The sequence below is a fragment of the Rhodnius prolixus genome, unplaced genomic scaffold, assembly GCF_049639745.1.
Source record: "Rhodnius prolixus isolate KJV_2025 unplaced genomic scaffold, Rpr scaffold_8, whole genome shotgun sequence".
Classification (NCBI taxonomy): Eukaryota; Metazoa; Arthropoda; class Insecta; order Hemiptera; family Reduviidae; genus Rhodnius; species Rhodnius prolixus.
Genome location: NW_027411593.1, coordinates 39,473,653 through 39,492,049, shown reverse-complemented (window position 1 = coordinate 39,492,049; position 18,397 = coordinate 39,473,653). Strand labels below are relative to the sequence as shown.

At 32.5% G+C, this 18,397-nt stretch overlaps 1 protein-coding gene across 8 annotated transcripts in view; it reads right to left on the bottom strand.

Annotated features, from left to right (window-relative positions):
- LOC141451465 (beta-1,4-N-acetylgalactosaminyltransferase bre-4-like) overlaps positions 1–18,397 on the bottom strand; it is a 50,637-nt gene that overhangs the window by 5,901 nt on the left and 26,339 nt on the right. For 3 of the 8 annotated variants that reach the window (XR_012456830.1, XM_074122876.1, XM_074122879.1), the window contains 6 exons: positions 6,433–6,492; positions 4,644–4,822; positions 3,355–3,482; positions 2,986–3,253; positions 1,701–1,933; positions 1,405–1,604 (listed from right to left, as the gene is read on the bottom strand). Coding sequence is in view for 7 of the 8 variants with exons in the window: in XM_074122876.1 (XP_073978977.1) it covers positions 1,405–1,604; positions 1,701–1,933; positions 2,986–3,253; positions 3,355–3,482; positions 4,644–4,822; positions 6,433–6,476 (1,052 nt within the window). In the remaining variant the exon portion in view is untranslated. Of the gene's footprint in view, positions 1–1,404; positions 1,605–1,700; positions 1,934–2,985; positions 3,254–3,354; positions 3,496–4,643; positions 4,823–6,432; positions 6,493–13,165; positions 13,487–18,397 lie in introns of those variants that run through there. The other 5 variants (XM_074122880.1, XM_074122883.1, XM_074122878.1 and 2 more) reach the window with 4 other exon arrangements.

Genomic DNA, 18,397 nt, shown 5'->3' with positions numbered 1-18,397 from the left:
ATTGAGTTTTACTTTTTGTTAACACCAAAGTCCAGCAAATGGTTCATCCATGCACATTACATTTTTCCGTTAGTTCTTTTGTCCACTCTTTATGTAATCAGACAATATACTTACCATTTTTTATTTATTTATTTTAAGGTATTTACCTTATTCAAGGGAATCTTGTTTTATGAAAGTTCACATAAATCAAATTACTACAAATACTGAAAAAAATACATTTCTTAATTATAGGTACGTATTAATCAATAACAAATTGTTACTGAAGGTTCGATACAAAGTACTATTTTTATAAAACTAATTTTAATTTATTGACAGTGTAGTAGAATAAGTCATTAAGGTTTAAACACTATTCACCTGAATTAAATATACTCTATTTACATTAACATACATAATTAAAAAGAAGAATTTTTTTCTCTAACTTTTTTTCACGGGACATTCACAGAAAAAGTGTAAATTTTCCATTATTATATTAGTATTGCTTAGAACTTATTAACTAAGCAGCGGTTCAGCAACTCGAAACATCTTGCCAAAATAACTAAAGATAACTTCAAAAATTTATTCTAGAACTCTGCGATCTCTTTTTGAAACCACTCTGTACTATCTAATATAGACAATGAACACAACAGAAGTTAATAAAGAAAACCGTTAAGACATTTCTTTCAGTTTAAATAAAGACCGATGTTACTGATGTTGTTTGCACCGATGTTAAAGTTTATACTATAAGACTTAATTCTGAGATTGAAAGTTCCACAGGGCTTAGTTCTTTATTTTAAAAGATCTTACAAACCTACTTGAGGAACTTTGGACTTGAAATAGTACAATTCAATTTAACCCGTATGATTAGTACTGCTTCTGTAAAAGAAAAGTAGATTGAATTTCGACAGAATTGACCAGAAAGACTATGCCCCAAGACCCAAATGGTCTATTATGGGAGCCACTTGATAGTATAATTCTTCCAGTGCTGTATGCCTAATTAAACTTAGCAGACTGGAGATTCATTAATGGACAAAGTGTGAAGGCATGAGAGCTTCTTCAAGACTAGCACGTCGCCTCCACTGGCACAATGCTTGCATTTGCGTTCCTTATCTGTCTCAGAATTAGGGCAATGCTTATGAATAATTTTGAAGAAGTGCAGATCCAAAACCAGAATCTGCCTCCAACACCTTATTTAGCAATAGATTTGCTCTGCTGTGTCTAATGCACATGGGAGCAGGTCCCAATAGCAGTGAGTAGTTATTGACTGTCTGAAGAACCATGGATGAAGTATTGAAGTGATGGTCAATTTCAAAGTGTAGCCCCAGTTTTCAAAAGTCTGGTTTGAGCAATTTTTATCGAACATTTGATGGAGAAATTAAATTCACACTCATTATTTTAATTATTCTACCCAATAAATTGCATTCATACCTATAATTGAGTTCATTAACAGCAACAGAAAGATGTCTAGGTTGTTGAGGACATGTATACATATTTCTATCATCTTCTGGTAGAAGGTCCACATCATGAAATATAAAACAATTATATAAAACACCATGGGCAGGATTGTCTAAAGCCGTTAAAAAGCCAGCATTCATCAGGATTCCTTTGTTGAAAGTTTCGTTTCCGAGCTAAAATACGAGATTTTTTGTTTTGATATTTTAATATTAAATACATTGAGATATAATAAACCTGCAGTATCTATTTAAGAAAAATGTATCACTTACTTGTTCTATAATGAAAATCCTGTATGATATTTGTTGTCGCTGAAGTACAGGAGGTAAGAATTTTATTAAAAGCTTAAGCTGTTTTTCTCTATTTCTGTAAGGAACAATGATAGCAACAGAATGTCTAGAATTACAATCCGTAGGAGACCAGGAGCCACCAAAATGGGGCTGCATTGTGTTGTCATCGGATTCTTCTGCATGCTTCAGCCAAAGACTTACGTTTATCTGCCCATCTGATATCACAAAAGCTTATTAATAAGTCGCAACTATTTAAAAGTAAACAGATGTAGAATCCTAAAAAATAGCGCTGTTTCCTTTACAGTAGTATTTCCTTTTCTAGCCATTGTTTAAGGGACCATGGTGATCAACGAGTATCACAGCCTAACACAAAACTAATGCTCATACACACACATAGGGCATGTAAATAGGAATGATAAAGATATGTGTGATTCTCTGCTCCACTCATTAACTACAGAGCTTACGAATGAAAGCGCACTAGCTAAAATACGTCGTCCATCTTTCCTAACTTCTTATAGGTAGTATCATGATTATGGGATGATCACTTCACATGCAGGTAGTGGGGGTTAACCCTTCAGTAGGCAAGTGGGTTGGTTAGCCTTAGTAACTCTGTACACAACAGGCCTAAGATGCAGAGAAACTACTTCTCGTTAAACGTACCCAATCTTGCATAGGGTAAACCTGAACAAAGTAACAAGGCCTTTAAAACTTCCAAGTGCTGAAAGGGAAAAAAGCAAGAGAAGGAATTACGTTCCTTATCCTGATTATGATCATATTAGATCATATGTTATGATCCTTATCCTGGGAATATTGGACCAGCTAATTTATCGTATTGCTTGGGATCCTTTTAGGTGCCCCAGTTTATTGATAGAAACAAAAAATATACTTTCAAAATCCTCAACACTTACAGTATACATGGGCTTGCAAAGGAAATTGATGTGTCAAAAATTTGGTCAGCTTACTCACAGGCAAATTCTAGCTCATCACTACAAACAATCACAAGTACAATCATCATTATGGTAACTTTACGACCCAATTTAGGGGTTGGTTAGGCAGCCTAAGGGTGGGTACCATCCAAAAATGCATAATAATCATCGAATCAACTTTATCGCCATCACTCTGATCTAGGAAATTTCTTTTTCTTTTACAAGAACCTTCTAGAATTTCTACCATGAAGAAAAGCGAAAATCTTCTTTTATTTGTTGACAACTTTTTTTTATAAAGATTAGCAAAGCTGGTAAAGTTAGAGAAGGAATAGAATGCTTACTTAGAGAAGGAGGCACCAATGGGCAGTCAGGTAGGTTTCTGTAAGTAGGTGGACAAGAAACTCGACCGGCTGGTTCTGTGGTAGTAAACTGAGATGTTGTGTTCACTCCTCCATAGCTGGATGATGTTTCGCCTGAAACTTCTTCTTTGGATATCATTGCACCCACAGCGCGTGACCTGAATCTGTTGACAATCATTTGAGCTGATAGTTCCACAGACAAGGCGTTCCTCCTTAATAATGGCTCCATCTTGAACACGATCTCTTTTCCCTGTTAATAAAAAAATTAAAATTAGATTGTGTATCGAAAACATTATAGAATTTAGAAAAAAAAAAAGGTATCCCAGTTATAAAGTTTAATCAAACTCTCACCGTAGGTCGAGGTTTCTTGAGCTGTTGCAACTGATGTTGCGATGGATGTTGTTTCCGCATCCTTCCTGGCATAATTCTGGCCGCAGCTCCTCCACCTCCAACTACTGGTGAAACGACACCACTTTTTCCTAACATGGACATCTAGAATTTTTGTTTTCTGTTACTTAATTTCGTTTTATTAGAAAAATTAAGGCCTCTCGGACTCTGAAAGTAACGACGAGTTAAACACTAACACAAGCAACATTGATTGGAGTGACATCACTGTCAATGATGCACGACTGTCCCGTGGCATCTGAAAGTAGTCGCACGACGCAGAAAAAAGTAAATAAAACATAAATCATTCTATAAAAAAAATATTGAGGGATTATTACAAACTTCAAAACATGAGGCAATCATTCTCATAAAATTACCAATGCTGAACCAAGTGCAGAAAAATTTTATTGCAGTTTTTCAGAATATTCTAACCATCTAGATACAAAGGCATAGAAAAAAGGTGTATTTTTCCCTTTCTTTGCAAATTTAAAATACGTGGTGGATCCGTATAAAGTTACTATTCATGCTTAATACTACTGTGAAGCTTAGTAGTACTTCCTACTTTCATAATTACTTAATGGTACTTAACAAGACATTATTTTTACTCACTTAATGAATACGAACTTATACGGTTTAAACTTAAACATTGAGCCCTTTAGACTCGTTAAAACAAAGTTTGTTTTATGCTGTTGGAAGTAGCATACATTTTTATAATAAAGAAATAAGCCATTACTAAGCTTGTAGTCTTCCTGAGGCAAGGCGTTAATATGCTACAATGTCTTGCCGCCCTCTTTAAACGTATCACCACTGGCAAATAGTGGTCTGATTTTGGTGGTCTTTATTCAAGTCTGTTACGACTTTTGACACCTTAGGTTTTGAAGAAAGACAACAGCGCTAATTTAAAAATTCTTACAGCTTACTGAACCAACCTTTTCAAATGCCATAAAACTATAGTTTGTAAACCAAATAACAACGTATTATAAATTCAGGGAGAAAAAGTACTAAATTAGATCATTCGTGAAAGGTTGCCTAAAAAAAATTCTTATAACACCTTGTTATGTGGTTCACAAACTGTAGTTCTATGGCATTTGAAAAGGTTAGTTCAGTAAGGAATTAGAAAGTAGCACTGTTGCTTGTGAAGGACGTAGACACATCCTTAGTTCTCTTTCAGTTTGGATTGGTCACGCGAAAATGAACTCGCAGAGTCGCTTCCAGTGATGGAGAGGCCAAATGTAGAAAAATAAAATCTAAAATACCTCTGATACGGCTAATATTCCCAAAGCTGTGATGATTATTAGTATGCATGCTAGGGGTAATAATCTCAGCCAAACGGGGTATCCCTGATGAGACTTGGTATGCGACCCACGTGCCTTCACACGTGTTAGTGTCCCTCTTACCCTCACTCGCATCCTCACTCCACTCCGCCATTGCAGACCTATTGCAATATTAATTTGTAAAATAAGTTTTTAAAAAGTTAGTAAAATAAATTTCATTTAGCGCGTAACCATACGAGCATATTCCAACGGCCCCATTTTTTAAAAGAATAGATCAATACCTTACTCACTGTCTAACATTGCTGTTAACAAAATGATCGTGAAATAATCAACAATCTTAAAATTCTATTAAGGTTTAAAATTTTTGTGGTGAAATACGTGACTGTTATGTAGAGTTTTCATTATGAACGTTGTGATCTACATATCAAATTTGACGTTAGAAATCAATAAATTCTTGTCCTTACCATTAAATTTAGGCCGAAAATGTTATTTAGCTACCGAATCAGCTAAGTGTGTAATTTCAAATTTTATTAAAATTAAATATTTTTGAAAACACTGTCATTGGTGCCTGCCTTCTTACATGAAGCGTTTAGCTCTTTCCAACATTTCGGAACTATACAAAAAACATTAAAAAAAATGGTTGAGAATATGTAAAAAAAAAAGAATTTTGGGTAGATATCGAACGTATTTTTGCTAAACAGTCTCTTAGTCAATCGCTCCACTAAAATATACAAAACCCAACAAGAAAGTCCGTCATCTAAGCTTACGCTTCGGGAACCTTTTTTTTTTTTTTTTTTTTTTTTTTGCTTAAATGTGTCATTGAAATTTGGCCCACAAATTAATAACCTATATTACTTTAAATTGGACAATTTAGCAGACAACTTAAAACTTGTATCCAAATATATGGTTCCGAAACCAATTGCAAGCATCATATCAGCAGCCACAGAACCACTTATTATATACAATTCAGTTTGCTTAATCTTTCTATGAGTAATGAATTTATATAATAAATAAAGAAAAAGAAATAGCGAAATACATAAAAATAAGTTAGACAACAGTGAAAATAAAAAATATAATGAAAGTGAGAAGATATATTTCAAAATTGAGAATAAGTGAACAAATTACCAAACTAAATGTTTATATATTCCTTAAAATTTATAAATCTTCCTATTTATTTCTGAAGTATGAAATATACGTATGTAAATTTAACATTGTATAATTAGAATGTCAAATTTGCATTGTTAATTTGTAATATAGATTGGTACTGCTAAATATGAAGTTACTGGCCTTACTCTAATAAATATTAAATTGAATGACTTCAGCAACTTTGGCTATTTAATAAAATGTGTCCGATTTTAATATATTAAAATAAACAAATTTGTAACTGCAAACTTCATCCTAACGAGCGTATTGATTAAAAACTGTGGGCCACATTTTATACACTTCACAAAGGTGGGCGAAAAAATATAAAACATAAAAGAAAAATATATACACAAAAAAAAGAAGCGTGTTTTGGCATATAAAATTAAATGATAATAATGATAATTTCTTTATTGAATTTTATAGTAAACTCACCTCTCTTCTCTCAAAACAGAACTTATTATACTTACAATCCCAATTAGAAGTTATATTTGTATTATCATGCCTTTTTTTCAATCATACTAATTGTAAATTAATTACAAATAACTTTGTTTTTTTCAAGTTTGAGTTATAACAAATGGATTTAACTTATCATTTTTTAAATGAAACGAAACAATTAAAGAATAATTACCAGTGTTTACTCTCCTCCCTAATTTGGCCGTGCTGGGGAATCATGAAACCTCAGCTCATCCTGTAAACAGTAATTTAATATTAAAACTAACTTTTATTACTAATTAAAACTGAATAAATATAAGTATTAATGAACAAAAAATATCTGTTTGAATAAAAAAGAAGATTATTGACTGCAACATCTAGTAATTACAATATAAGAAACATAAAAAAACTTTACAACATAATTTAAAATATCAAAACAAAACAAAAAAATTTGAAAATAAATGGATCAATCTGTAGAAAGATTGAAAAAAATTGGTGATTGTTATTATTATTCACAAATAATACTTTAATTTGCAAAAGAGCTGCATATGAACAAAAACAAAATAGGTAATGTTATAAACTCCAGATACATTTGACGACCAAAAGTTTTAATATATTGGACGCAATGAATCCTTAGTGAATATCTTAGTAATTTGAAACATGTGGACAATGAAAAATAATCTTCAAATGTTTTAATTGACATAACGAACAATTAATTTGATATGAGTAAGTATTAGCTCATAGTAGTTAGTGCACTTGGCTCACGCAAAGTACTAGGATTTAATTTTAGATTTTCTCTTTATAGAAGACTCTTAAAGCTTTCCAGATGGTGATTTCCTCGGGAGTGCAATCAAAGTAAATCTTGAGGATTAAATTGGAACAGGGAAGAGTTTAAAGCGATCCAGATGATTAGGTGCAAAATTGAAAAAGAAAAATTTCCTCCCATTGAAAAATTATCACTGGCTATATGCAGTGAATTATTATTAATATTAAAGCTAATGAAACACCAAGTATTAAAAACCAACCAACATTCGTGTTAATACTTTTAATATTAGTGTTGAGGGCAATACTGGAAAAAAAAAAATCAAAAATCAATAACATACTGAGATTCATGTAAAATTTCTATTGAATAGTTAATACCAATTATTTTTTTTAATGTTTATGGGGAATACTGAGGTAAATTGATTACCTTCTTCAGGGTATTTTAAAATTTGTGGAGCTTAATGTTAAGCTACATCATCATAGCTTTGTTTTTGAATTTATTGATCGTACCTCAATATTCCCCGTAATCATCAATTGACAACGTTCATAAACCAAAACTATAATTGTTTTTTTAATATTACATTATTAACAAGTCTCAATATTTTCCGGTACTAAAAGAAACATTTTATATTCATAATGTTTAATTCAGAAGCTCATTAGCGTTACTCGATTCTGGCCTAAGTATAACTGGAGCATGAAAATTCTCTTTCAGTCTCCTAGTCTCCTTTAATATTTACCTTACGTTTCTTAATTTGAGGCATCGCTTAAAAATATCCGTTCAAAAAATTAAAAAAGTCAACTTATAGAACCATTAAACTCATTAGATTTTCATTTTTAATCCAGAAACAAGTTACCTTCAAATACAAAGAACTAAAAAAAAAATTATTTCTCTTGGATTTTATCCCAGTTTGATAGATTATTGCAGTCTTGTTTTATTTCTCTTTTCCAAATTGTTTTACTTTCTAAAGTTTTTACATTTCATTCAACATGTTTATGTAATGCTTATTTAATTTTTAATATTTAAATAAAATTAAAATATTTAACTGGATGATTTGTTAACGTTATAGGATGGCGTGAAAACAGTAAAAGTTACTTAGTAATTGTTTTTGTTGTTGAATATTTCCCTTTTTATGAGATATAAAAGAAATATTTTCAACATGCCGTTTATCTTTTCATGCTAAAGGTGAAAACTTTATTAAAGCTTTTTGTCATTATAATAGCTAAGGTTTAACTTTACAAAGAGTCAGAATATACACAATTGGTCCCTAATTTTCAACTGTTCCCCCCACACCTTCTAGATACAACATATAAATTTTATCAACAAATAAACTGCTACTAATTATAATCTGCAAGACAATAATCACTCATTTTGTAAATGAATACCTTCAAAGGTAAATATCTTGCAAAATTTATTTGCCACTACAAAGTTAAAAGAGGATAATTTCAAGTCCCTTTGCAAATAGGACCGCATAATTGTTATAATGTTCTACAAACCTCTTCAGAAATAAAAGTTGCTAAAAATGACTAAAAACATTTGTTATTAACAATTTCCTACTCAGTAGAACAAGAAAGAAATAATGTTTAATATGGATACATGCAAATCTGTTGAAACTCATGTATAAGTTACATTATTTAATAGCATTATCGTTAACGGGAAAATTTAGGAGGTCACTCTCCTTCATCATGTTGTAGGTGGGCAAAATGTATCCTTCCACCCGGTGCATTACATGTGAGATATTGTTGTTATAGTTACTGTTGTAGTATGCATGGAGTATTAATAGCCTGCTATTACTAGCACAAATAATGGCTGACACAAGAGGTAACACTATTAAAGAACGCCTTATTGTTAGCTACTGGCAGAACGAAAGAGACCTAATAGAAAGAAGAATGAACTTATTCTCTGTCCTAAATGAACATTGCTCCGATGAGAAAAAATAAAAATTCCAGTAACATGAAGGATAAACCACAAAATGGCAGACCATCCACCAGAGAAAGTGTACAGTGATCATTAATAGAAAAAACACCATTGAAATCAACGCAAAAAAGATCTGCATACCTAGACATACTTAGGACACAATGCACAAGCCAAGATGAATTTTTGTTTTTGCCTACAAGCAAGACTTAAACATAGTTGAATTAAAATTCTCTACACCAAACTGATAAATCAACCCCAGACGACGGAGGAAAGTCCCAAACCGGTCAGGAATACAAAAAACATTCGTACTGCGACGGATAAAGTAATATCCATCACAAAGGACCTAACCTCGTCTTCATTTTCACTATCCTTTGCTTTATTTTTTTCCCTAATACTTTTTTGATAAGAATTAGAATTTTTTAAAACTTTCAAATTTAAATAATTAGAAAATAGGTGATTCCCAAAAGGGAGATATCTCCGTGGTGCCCCGAAGGGCAACTCCTCTTAACAGGAGCAGCTTGACAGTGATGGTTCGATGATTTGTTCCCATTTCCGAGATTAAGGTAACACTCAAAGGGAGCCAATCTAATATCTGGGAAGGATGGCGCAAGAAAGTTGTTATCCCTAACTGCCGAGTCCCCCTGCTCTTTCGGGAGCTCTCTTTCTTACCAGGCTTAATAGGAATGCATTGTAGGGAGGTGGTGAGTGTTGGTACAGGGGAATAGCTACCAACTCCCTGCTCTTCCTAGAACTTCCAAAGAGAACCTGGGGAAGTGGTTTCATCGCCTTGGGATAATGTAAAGTGAGTTGTGAGATGGGCACAATAGATTTATTTTAGTCGCTGGGCACTACACGAGTGAAAAACAATCATTTAAATTAGAAGAAGTCTGACTGTTTTCACATCAATTTTTTTTTAAGAAGAAAATATTTTCTAAGGTAGACATTAATAGCAAAATGGAAAAAACGTACCTTCTTTTTATTTATTTGGGAAGTTATATTCAAATATTACGTTTTTTAAAGACAGTTGGGATACTTTTGTTATTCTGAAAAGAAACGGTAAAAAATAGATAATGTTCTCAGGAGTATTTGCATACGATATTCACCAACCTTATGTTTTACAGCCTTGTCACTCTCACCAAACGCATAAACCACGTTATAATATAGTGCCAGTACTAAAATGTTCTTGTACACTTTTACAGTTGTCATTATTTTATATTACTTCCTGATAGTAATGGATTTTTTTTTTTTTTTTTTTATACAAATGGATTTCTTACCCAACCAAATTTATGAGCAAAAAGTTCCAGAGCTAAATCCCATATTAAATAAACATTCATGATTCTTAATAGACCTTAAAAGGAATATAATTAATGAAGACGTCTTATCTAACTTAATATTTGATGAGAGAATGTGTAATTCATTAGTTAAAAAGAAATGCGCTCAAAAATAAAAACCCGTTTTTCCTCCCCTGAATGAACACGAAAAATTATTCCTCTTGATGTTTTCTGGGCCTATCATACCCAATAAAAGGCCTTAGACAAATTTAGTAAACATTGAGTTCGTGCTTTCAGGACCTGCGGCCACTTACCAACAAGACATTTGCCTTGTCGGAAAACAGCCAAAGCTCTTCCCCAATCAATATTTTCCAAACAAACATGAACCTAAAATTCTTCAGAACCCACGAAATCGGTCATGAGATAAATAAGTATTTCCATCTCTATTTCAGAAAATCTATAAAATGAATGTGATGTGAGATCTATCATCTTAAGATATTAGTGCAAAGTTTGGTAAAAACTTTCTTTGAAGAGTTATAGAGGTAGAAAACATAGGTTGTGATGCGAAAGGAAAGAGGAATAGAATGATAATACTGAGGATAGAGTTGTCAGCATAGGTCGGTATATGACATCAGCAGTAAGAAGGAGCGTACAAATGGCTAGGATTCGGCGGGAAGGCAACCTTAACATAGTAACCGTGCAGATAAAAACGAGCTAGCAAAGCTAGATGAATTGTGGTACTGGGTTCGATTCCAGGCCTTGGATTTTATTTAATGTAATGTGAGAAATTAATAGCGAAGTATCTTTGCTATTCGCCTCCGTTCACTAATTTGGTAGTTGAACAAAAGCCTGCTTGAAAATATAGGCATTACTACTTTAACTTTCTACTTTATTTGAAATACTTTCTCAGGAAAATCTGTTTTGGGGAGATTGAAGGGAAACGGCAAATAAGCACTTCTTTTAAATAACCAGTTCAAAATGACTTACCATTTTGCTCCCCTATAAATCACAACAAAGAATATCGATTAAAAAAAAAATGCTGGAATAACAGATTCAGAAAAATTAATCCGTTCCTTCACAAGTGCCAAATAATCCAGAAGTGAACATTACGGCAGTTTTTAATGAATAAAGAAATTAAGCCTCAATTATTGTTTCCTGAAATAGGTTCAATACCATATATTACATTTATAGGAAGGAATTTTATCAATGAATGCGTTAATTAAAATATCTGGAACGTGTACTTAGTCTCCACTGAAAATTTCTTCGGCTACTGTACCGCTCAATATAATAATGATAAAAACGAGAACACATTTTGTTGCTGCTAAAATATCCCATTTACGAATGAGTGGGATGTTTTAAAGTAGGCATCATCAATCTACAATGATTTAGGTGAAAATTAAATGCTATTTTAATTATTGGCCCTGAGAATTTAGTGGGAGACTCGCTGACATTTTAAATAAATAGACACAATTTATATTAATTAATTAAAATAATAGAATTTAAATTGATAGTATAATGGCACAACTTATGAAAAACCTACCAATGTTAGTAAAATTTATTATATCTTATTTAATATACTATACGACGGAAAACCAATAAGAGATGTTCCTGAAACAGCAAATTTTTAATTTCAACGAAAATACACGTTTTGTGGTTCACTACTTACGAAAAAGGTATCTATATGAATTAATACCGCCAATTAGGTGTCTCTCTTGGGATGCTAAAGTCACTCACAAACGATAAATGGTAAACAATTCAAATTTTGTGTTCCGTTTAGCTTTCTGACAATACGCTTTTAGCTAAAAATCAAGCAACGTAATAAATGCCTTGAAAAATTGTCTTTACACTTCTCATATAAATATTGCACACATGTAGATCTAATAATTTCAATTAAAACTATTCATTGAAAGATCAATATTTTAAAAAGTACTATCTGTGAAATATTGAGGGTCAAATTCAGAAATAAAAAAAATAGTTTGGACAGGAATTGCCACTTTACGGACTAATTTCTTTGGATATTTTTCATACTCAATTAATAACGGCTTCGACAATTTATCTTCAAGCACTTAGAAAAGAATAAATATTTGTCAAATAAAAATCGTGTTATTGTTTACTTCAGATCTTTGTAATTCTGCCCTTAAAAGTTCTATTAATAAAAAAAAGGTGTGCTTTTTATCATATAACCCTCCACAGTCACATAGAAAAGAAAAGAGCGATGATAATGGGTAAGAAATTTTGTTTAACAACCCCTCCGATCGAAAGACAATACAGCCTCAGGAAGGAAGCAATAGATGTGAATTTTGATGGGTTCCCATTCCTATTCCCTTGATAAAGATGTTGTAATACCCTTCAGAGAAATTCCAGGAAATTTAATAAAAAAATAACTTGGTGAGAAGCATTATGGAGAGTTCAAGAGAATGAGAATTGAAGTAAGAAAGAAATCGACGATTTGCCTGGTTCTGACCAAAATTCAGGCAACCTTTAGCAGAGCTGGCCAGCCTCTTTTTCGTGAATGTTACCGACCCTACGGGCACATTCTTCTAACAAAAGAAACCAAATTCTCTCTCCTCCTAAACTCGTCCACGCTTGGATCTAATTATATTCTGACTATAATTATTTAAATATAGGTCTACTGCAAAATGGGCTAGTTGATATGACCCCACATCTAACGCTTAGTGGAAATAGAATTTCAGCCAAAAAAACAAAAAAATATGAAGGTGAAATGGAAGAGGTGCTAATCAAATCCTCATGCTAAATTTTTTCACATTTAATACTACACCAATGGTTCCTTAATTTTAATTATGATCGCGAGCTAAATGCCTCCCACTTGATCCCTCTTAAACCACACCTTACCCTTAACGAACCAACCAAATCCCCTTCCTATCAACTCGTTAACAATCAGATTACTAATTCTGTAAAAATTCGCATTTGTCCAGCACACATTTTATAAAAATTTGGTAATTTAATAAAATAATACTTACATCGTTAGGATTGTTAACCCTTCTCACTTCCATTCCTTTTAATATATGTATTACTTCCTCACAATCAGAACTATAAAAAAGTTCAGAACTAACAAAAAATATTTTATTTTTCTCATTATTAGTTGTACATCGAAATTCAGATATACGTTCTTAATATAATCATGTATATTTAAGTTTTCTACCCAGTAAGAACAGACATGGTTGAAAGAAATAATTAGATTCACATACCGCTTAACAAAGCTGTCGTATTAGATTTTGATTAGGTACATATTTTTGATACTACCACTAGAGATACACGTAAATCCGCCATTGCTAACAATTGAAAGGTAACAAGTTGGATAGGTTTCAAATTCAAACGCTAAATCTTCCCCTATTAAAACTGCTTATTTAAGTTATATCCCAGGAGTTGTGGTTGGATCTTGTTAAACATGTTTCAATTAACCAACATCAATAATTACGGAAAGGAGAGTGTGATAAAAACTTCGTTTCCAGAATGCGAAATAAAAGCATTACATCTATCTGTTACTTTCAAATCCTTTAAATTTATTAATAATATTAAATATTAAATTAAAATAGCAACCTTAAGAATTCGCTAGTTTATAGGATCCTGTACTAAATTCTGGTACTGATTCGAGTTAAATTCTGGTCTCGAAACTGGATATGACCAATAAGGCAAAAGGATTCATCATTTTCAAGAATAAACGATGGAGAAGACCTTAACTTTGGTTAACGAAGACGGGAAGGTGTAACACTGTTTTACATGCAGAAGCTCACGGGATTATTAGTGGAAGGCATCTGATTCTATGAAGGTAAGAGAGAATTGTGTTATTAGGGCGATTCGTTACAGATACGCAGGCGGAATTGTCTAATAGAATAGAATTGTCTACAGAAACCTCGACCACCTAGCCCAGTTAAGAGTGGTAAGACTCTTCCACATCCTTGAAGTCGCTGTGACGAGAGCTTTTGGCCTCCCTCACAAAATCAGATATAATTCCTGGGCATTTAGGGATTAAGGATAACAAAATAGCTGGCAAACTTTAAAGAGAGGGGTTTAGCAACAATCTGTGGAAAGAGAGGGGTGTAGCAATAATCTGTGGACCTGAATCTGCCTTGGCAATCGTAATGAAATTAGGAATCAGAAGAAATATTTACGAGTTCTGGTACCACCTTTTGCTGATGACTTGTCATGTAACTAAGTTTGGGAACTGCATATACGTATCAGAAGGAAGACCAACGCCATCTGGTGTGAAGATGGGGTGCTAGAGATTTGAAGTATTTTGGGGGGGTATAAGATTAGGCCTTTTGCGAGCCTGGCAACCATAATTAAGTTAAAAATTATGCTTTTTCGAGTCCGACAACTATCAAACCATGATCTAATTGATTAATGTTCGCTTAAAAACAAAAGAAAAGAAAAGAAAACATACTTTTTGTTAATGAAAAATAATAATACCGGACTTTATTTGATAACGATTTCCAAAGTTTCATTTATTTTTTGTTATAAATGATATTCGCGTCAAAAAACTATAGTCATTAAATAAAAGCACATAATTGTTTCTAGAAAGATGGCTGTATTTTGAACGTGCCTTATAAAGTTTAGATTTTTTTGTAAAACCAATGGGAAAAGAGTTTCTGTCAAGAACCAGAAGTGAGTACTGCCTTCAAGTTATCTGTTATTCTTCCCTTTCATAATATTTCGTTCAATTTTGTCTAGCAAAATACGTTGTCCGTGTTGATGAAGTATGTCCCCCTAAATTTTCTATTTCGGAGTGTCAAATGGGAAACTTTACTTTAAATAAAACTTTACTACTAAATTAGATCACTAATAAGCAGGTGACATAATTACACTGAAATCGCTCTTTCGAACGGTTTACGGGAAAGAGAAACGAAAAAGTAGACCCTGTAAAGAGACACTACGGCTGATTTTGCCCAAAAGTTTATTGCCACGACTCATTGCGACACCTAAACCAAATATTAAATTGGAACACTGTTCGTGTTTTATTTATGGTCCGTACATACTTCCACACAAACAAATTTCCAAAAACCAATTTACCTGACTCAGGAGGTTCCCCGGTGAAAATTCAAAAACGAAAATCTGATTTTCACAATATTTTAAGAAGATTAAAAGAAAATTAAAACCAAACCACTTTTACTTGAACCGGTTGGGACTGTAAGAAGACAGTTGGGGCCTAGCCAGATGACTGTTGGTCTTGGATACTTGAATACCATCAAATGCAGACTCCTTCATGATAAATAGGTCGCATGATAAGACTGTATTAAGTAATTGACTTACTTTTTTATCTTGTTGAGAGAATTGCGGTAGCTTCAAATTTTCTAACTTGAGTTTTCTTTCTGATTTGAAAGGTGCTTTAAATTTAAAAAATATTTACTAAAAGTATATTATATCGCTCATTACTTAATGTCTAAAAAACAATTAAAAACCATTAACTAGGAACTTCCTTTGGATATAATTTTTTGGGGGGAGCATTAGGTTTCGGCAGAAATTAGACAATCAAAAGGGCACTAATTTTTAATTTTGTAGAGTTTCGTAATTTTCTCAGAGTTGGTTAAATACTAAAGAGAGTAAAAATTTAAGATGTTTATGTCCAGTTTCTATTTTTAAAATCAGCCTGTTATTTCCTCGTAATTTTTGTACGTTATCTGTTACTTACTTAAGTTTAAAATATATTAAAAGTGTGTTTGTAATAATCTGCAAGAACTCAATAGTAAGAAAATCAAAAATGTAAATTTTAAATACTTGGAATCTGAGTCCTAAGGAACACTGACCTGCAAAATGCAATTTATAATTCTGAGTAGTTTCTGCTTCCAGCAGTTTCTGAGCATCGTAGATTAGACTGGGTAGTCTAATAGTCTAGATTGGAAACAGTCTTTTTTAATAAGTAGTCTACGGTCTAGATAATAGCATTTTAAGTACTTGGATACACTAAGAATAAATAAATAAATGAAACGCAATATATCAGTTAAAAAAACTGCGGCTGCAAAAAATGTTACGCAGTCGTGCTATCAACATCAAGAAGTAGAAACTTGTCAAGTTGGAGTACGAAGATGGAGAATGATTGCAGAAGGAGAAAAAACTTGCTGGTTACATTAGTGGGACCTGAGGGCCAAAATAGTTTGTAAAGCCAAAGTGAAGAAAGTCCTTCTCAGATTATAACCGGCAAATCAAAGCAATTGCGCAGGACCGAGTTCTTAATGTATTAACTAGCCATCTTTTTATATCTCTCTCAATTAATTTTTAAGACAAACTTTTGTACCTAGTAAAAAGCGTTATAAACTTAATAGTCCTACAACAACCCATCTTTGTTTTAAAGCGTTTGAAATTTTAAGAAGGAGAAAGGTAAAACGTCAAATAGGAAAAGGTGACGCTATTGAAATAGGCTAAGTGCAAACACTGCAAAAAACCACTTGGTGGGAGAATTGCAACACTGCAATAGAATACAACTTGAATCTCGCTCAAAAGACTCATCGTTCTCTCCATTGTTTCCACCCTTTATCTCCATCTCTTTTTGTATTGCAAGACCTCTGGTACTTAAGTGACGCCATTCTTCATCAATAGTGCTGATTTATACCCAAAATATTGTAACCATTTACTAGCAAATATAATGATTTTTCTAAAAATGGATTCCTTCTTAAATAATTATTGCAATTAAGATCCCAGTTATTGCACTTAATTCTGAAATCATTACTTAATCAGTAATATGTTCACGTGAGACATACATCAGTAAAATGCTATCTCTGTTGATCTAAAAGTAATTTAAAAGTTATTACTCTAGGCTAATGATATAATGGCGACGGGATTAGATCCTCTAGCGGTTTAAAAAGTTAGTCCACAAGTCAGCATCCCTACATATTTCTCTAAAAAAATTATTGCTAAAATCAATAAGACTGTGCTTAATAAATGATTTTGGAATTTTTGAGATTTTTAATTTTTCAATTAGTGTAGCCAAAGATAGATTGAAAACTAGACAGAGAATTTATAGCAAATTATTAAAGAAACCTAACAAGTGAAGCAATACTTATAAATTTCAAGTGCCTACAAATTCTTTAACTTTCTCTTACTAGGTAAAAAAATAATTGTAGTCATGCCAAATTTTCGACGCTGAGTTTGCACCGAAAATATCTGTTTTGGATTCTGCTCGATTGAATTAAGAGCCCACATCTCAGAAGAAGGTAGGTGGGTAGCTTTCCTTCAAAGTGCCATCTCAGTTCAACGCACTGCATCTTGAATACAAATTAAGGACACTTAAATATGATGATAAAATTTCAAATTCGAAGAATTTTTTATAACAATGTCACTATTCTGAGACTTTTACATAACTGTCTCGACGATTTACTCTAAACCTCATGTGTACTTCGTAAACGATTATATACGTTTATATACGTAAACGTATATAATATGTAATTTTTATTTGAATAATTTTTCAGAAACATCCTTTTTTGACATTCTAAAGATTGGGATAGTTTTAAATGTTATTTCTGTGTAATGCGAAGTTTTACAGTCTGGATAGTAAGATAAGAATTCAATTTGTTTTAAATATTAATTGTTAAAAACTCTAGTTATGACCTTGAGAACTGCAGTAAAAGAACGTCGTTTGAGTGTTTGTAGTACATTTTTTGTTTTAGTCATGTCATTGGCTTCTGTGATTTTCTAACTGATGAGCCGGTAGGCAGAATTTTCTCGATGCACACAACTCCGTGAGGATACCTACCTTAAGAAGCTCATAAGAAGTGGAAAACATAGGAGGACGCCTAACGAGAATAAAAGAAATATAAGAGAGCAGGGAGCAAGAGAAGATATTTTGGCTTTCTCTCTCCAAGAAGCAAGTTGGTCGCGCCACCCCAGTCAAGTTGGAGGGAATGTCCAGGTAAGATAGAGTTTCTCTTTAGAGACTAGAGAGTCATCGGTTACCAAGACTACCGTTGCTTACCCTCACTGAAATCATTAGTACTACTTACAAGTAAGCCAAGTATTATTTATGTCAAATTAATTCTTTAAAAACTCATTAATCATTTGAATCATACTTTTATGTATTTTAGCAAAAAAAAAACAAAACAAAGAAACAAATTATATACATGCAGTTATTATATACATGCAAATTATATCGAATCATATGCAGGGCGAATATTCTTTTTTATATTTGCAAAAAAGTTCGTATTACAACCAGGAATTCAGTTGCAGAAATTTGATACAATTGCACTAAGATTTTATACGAG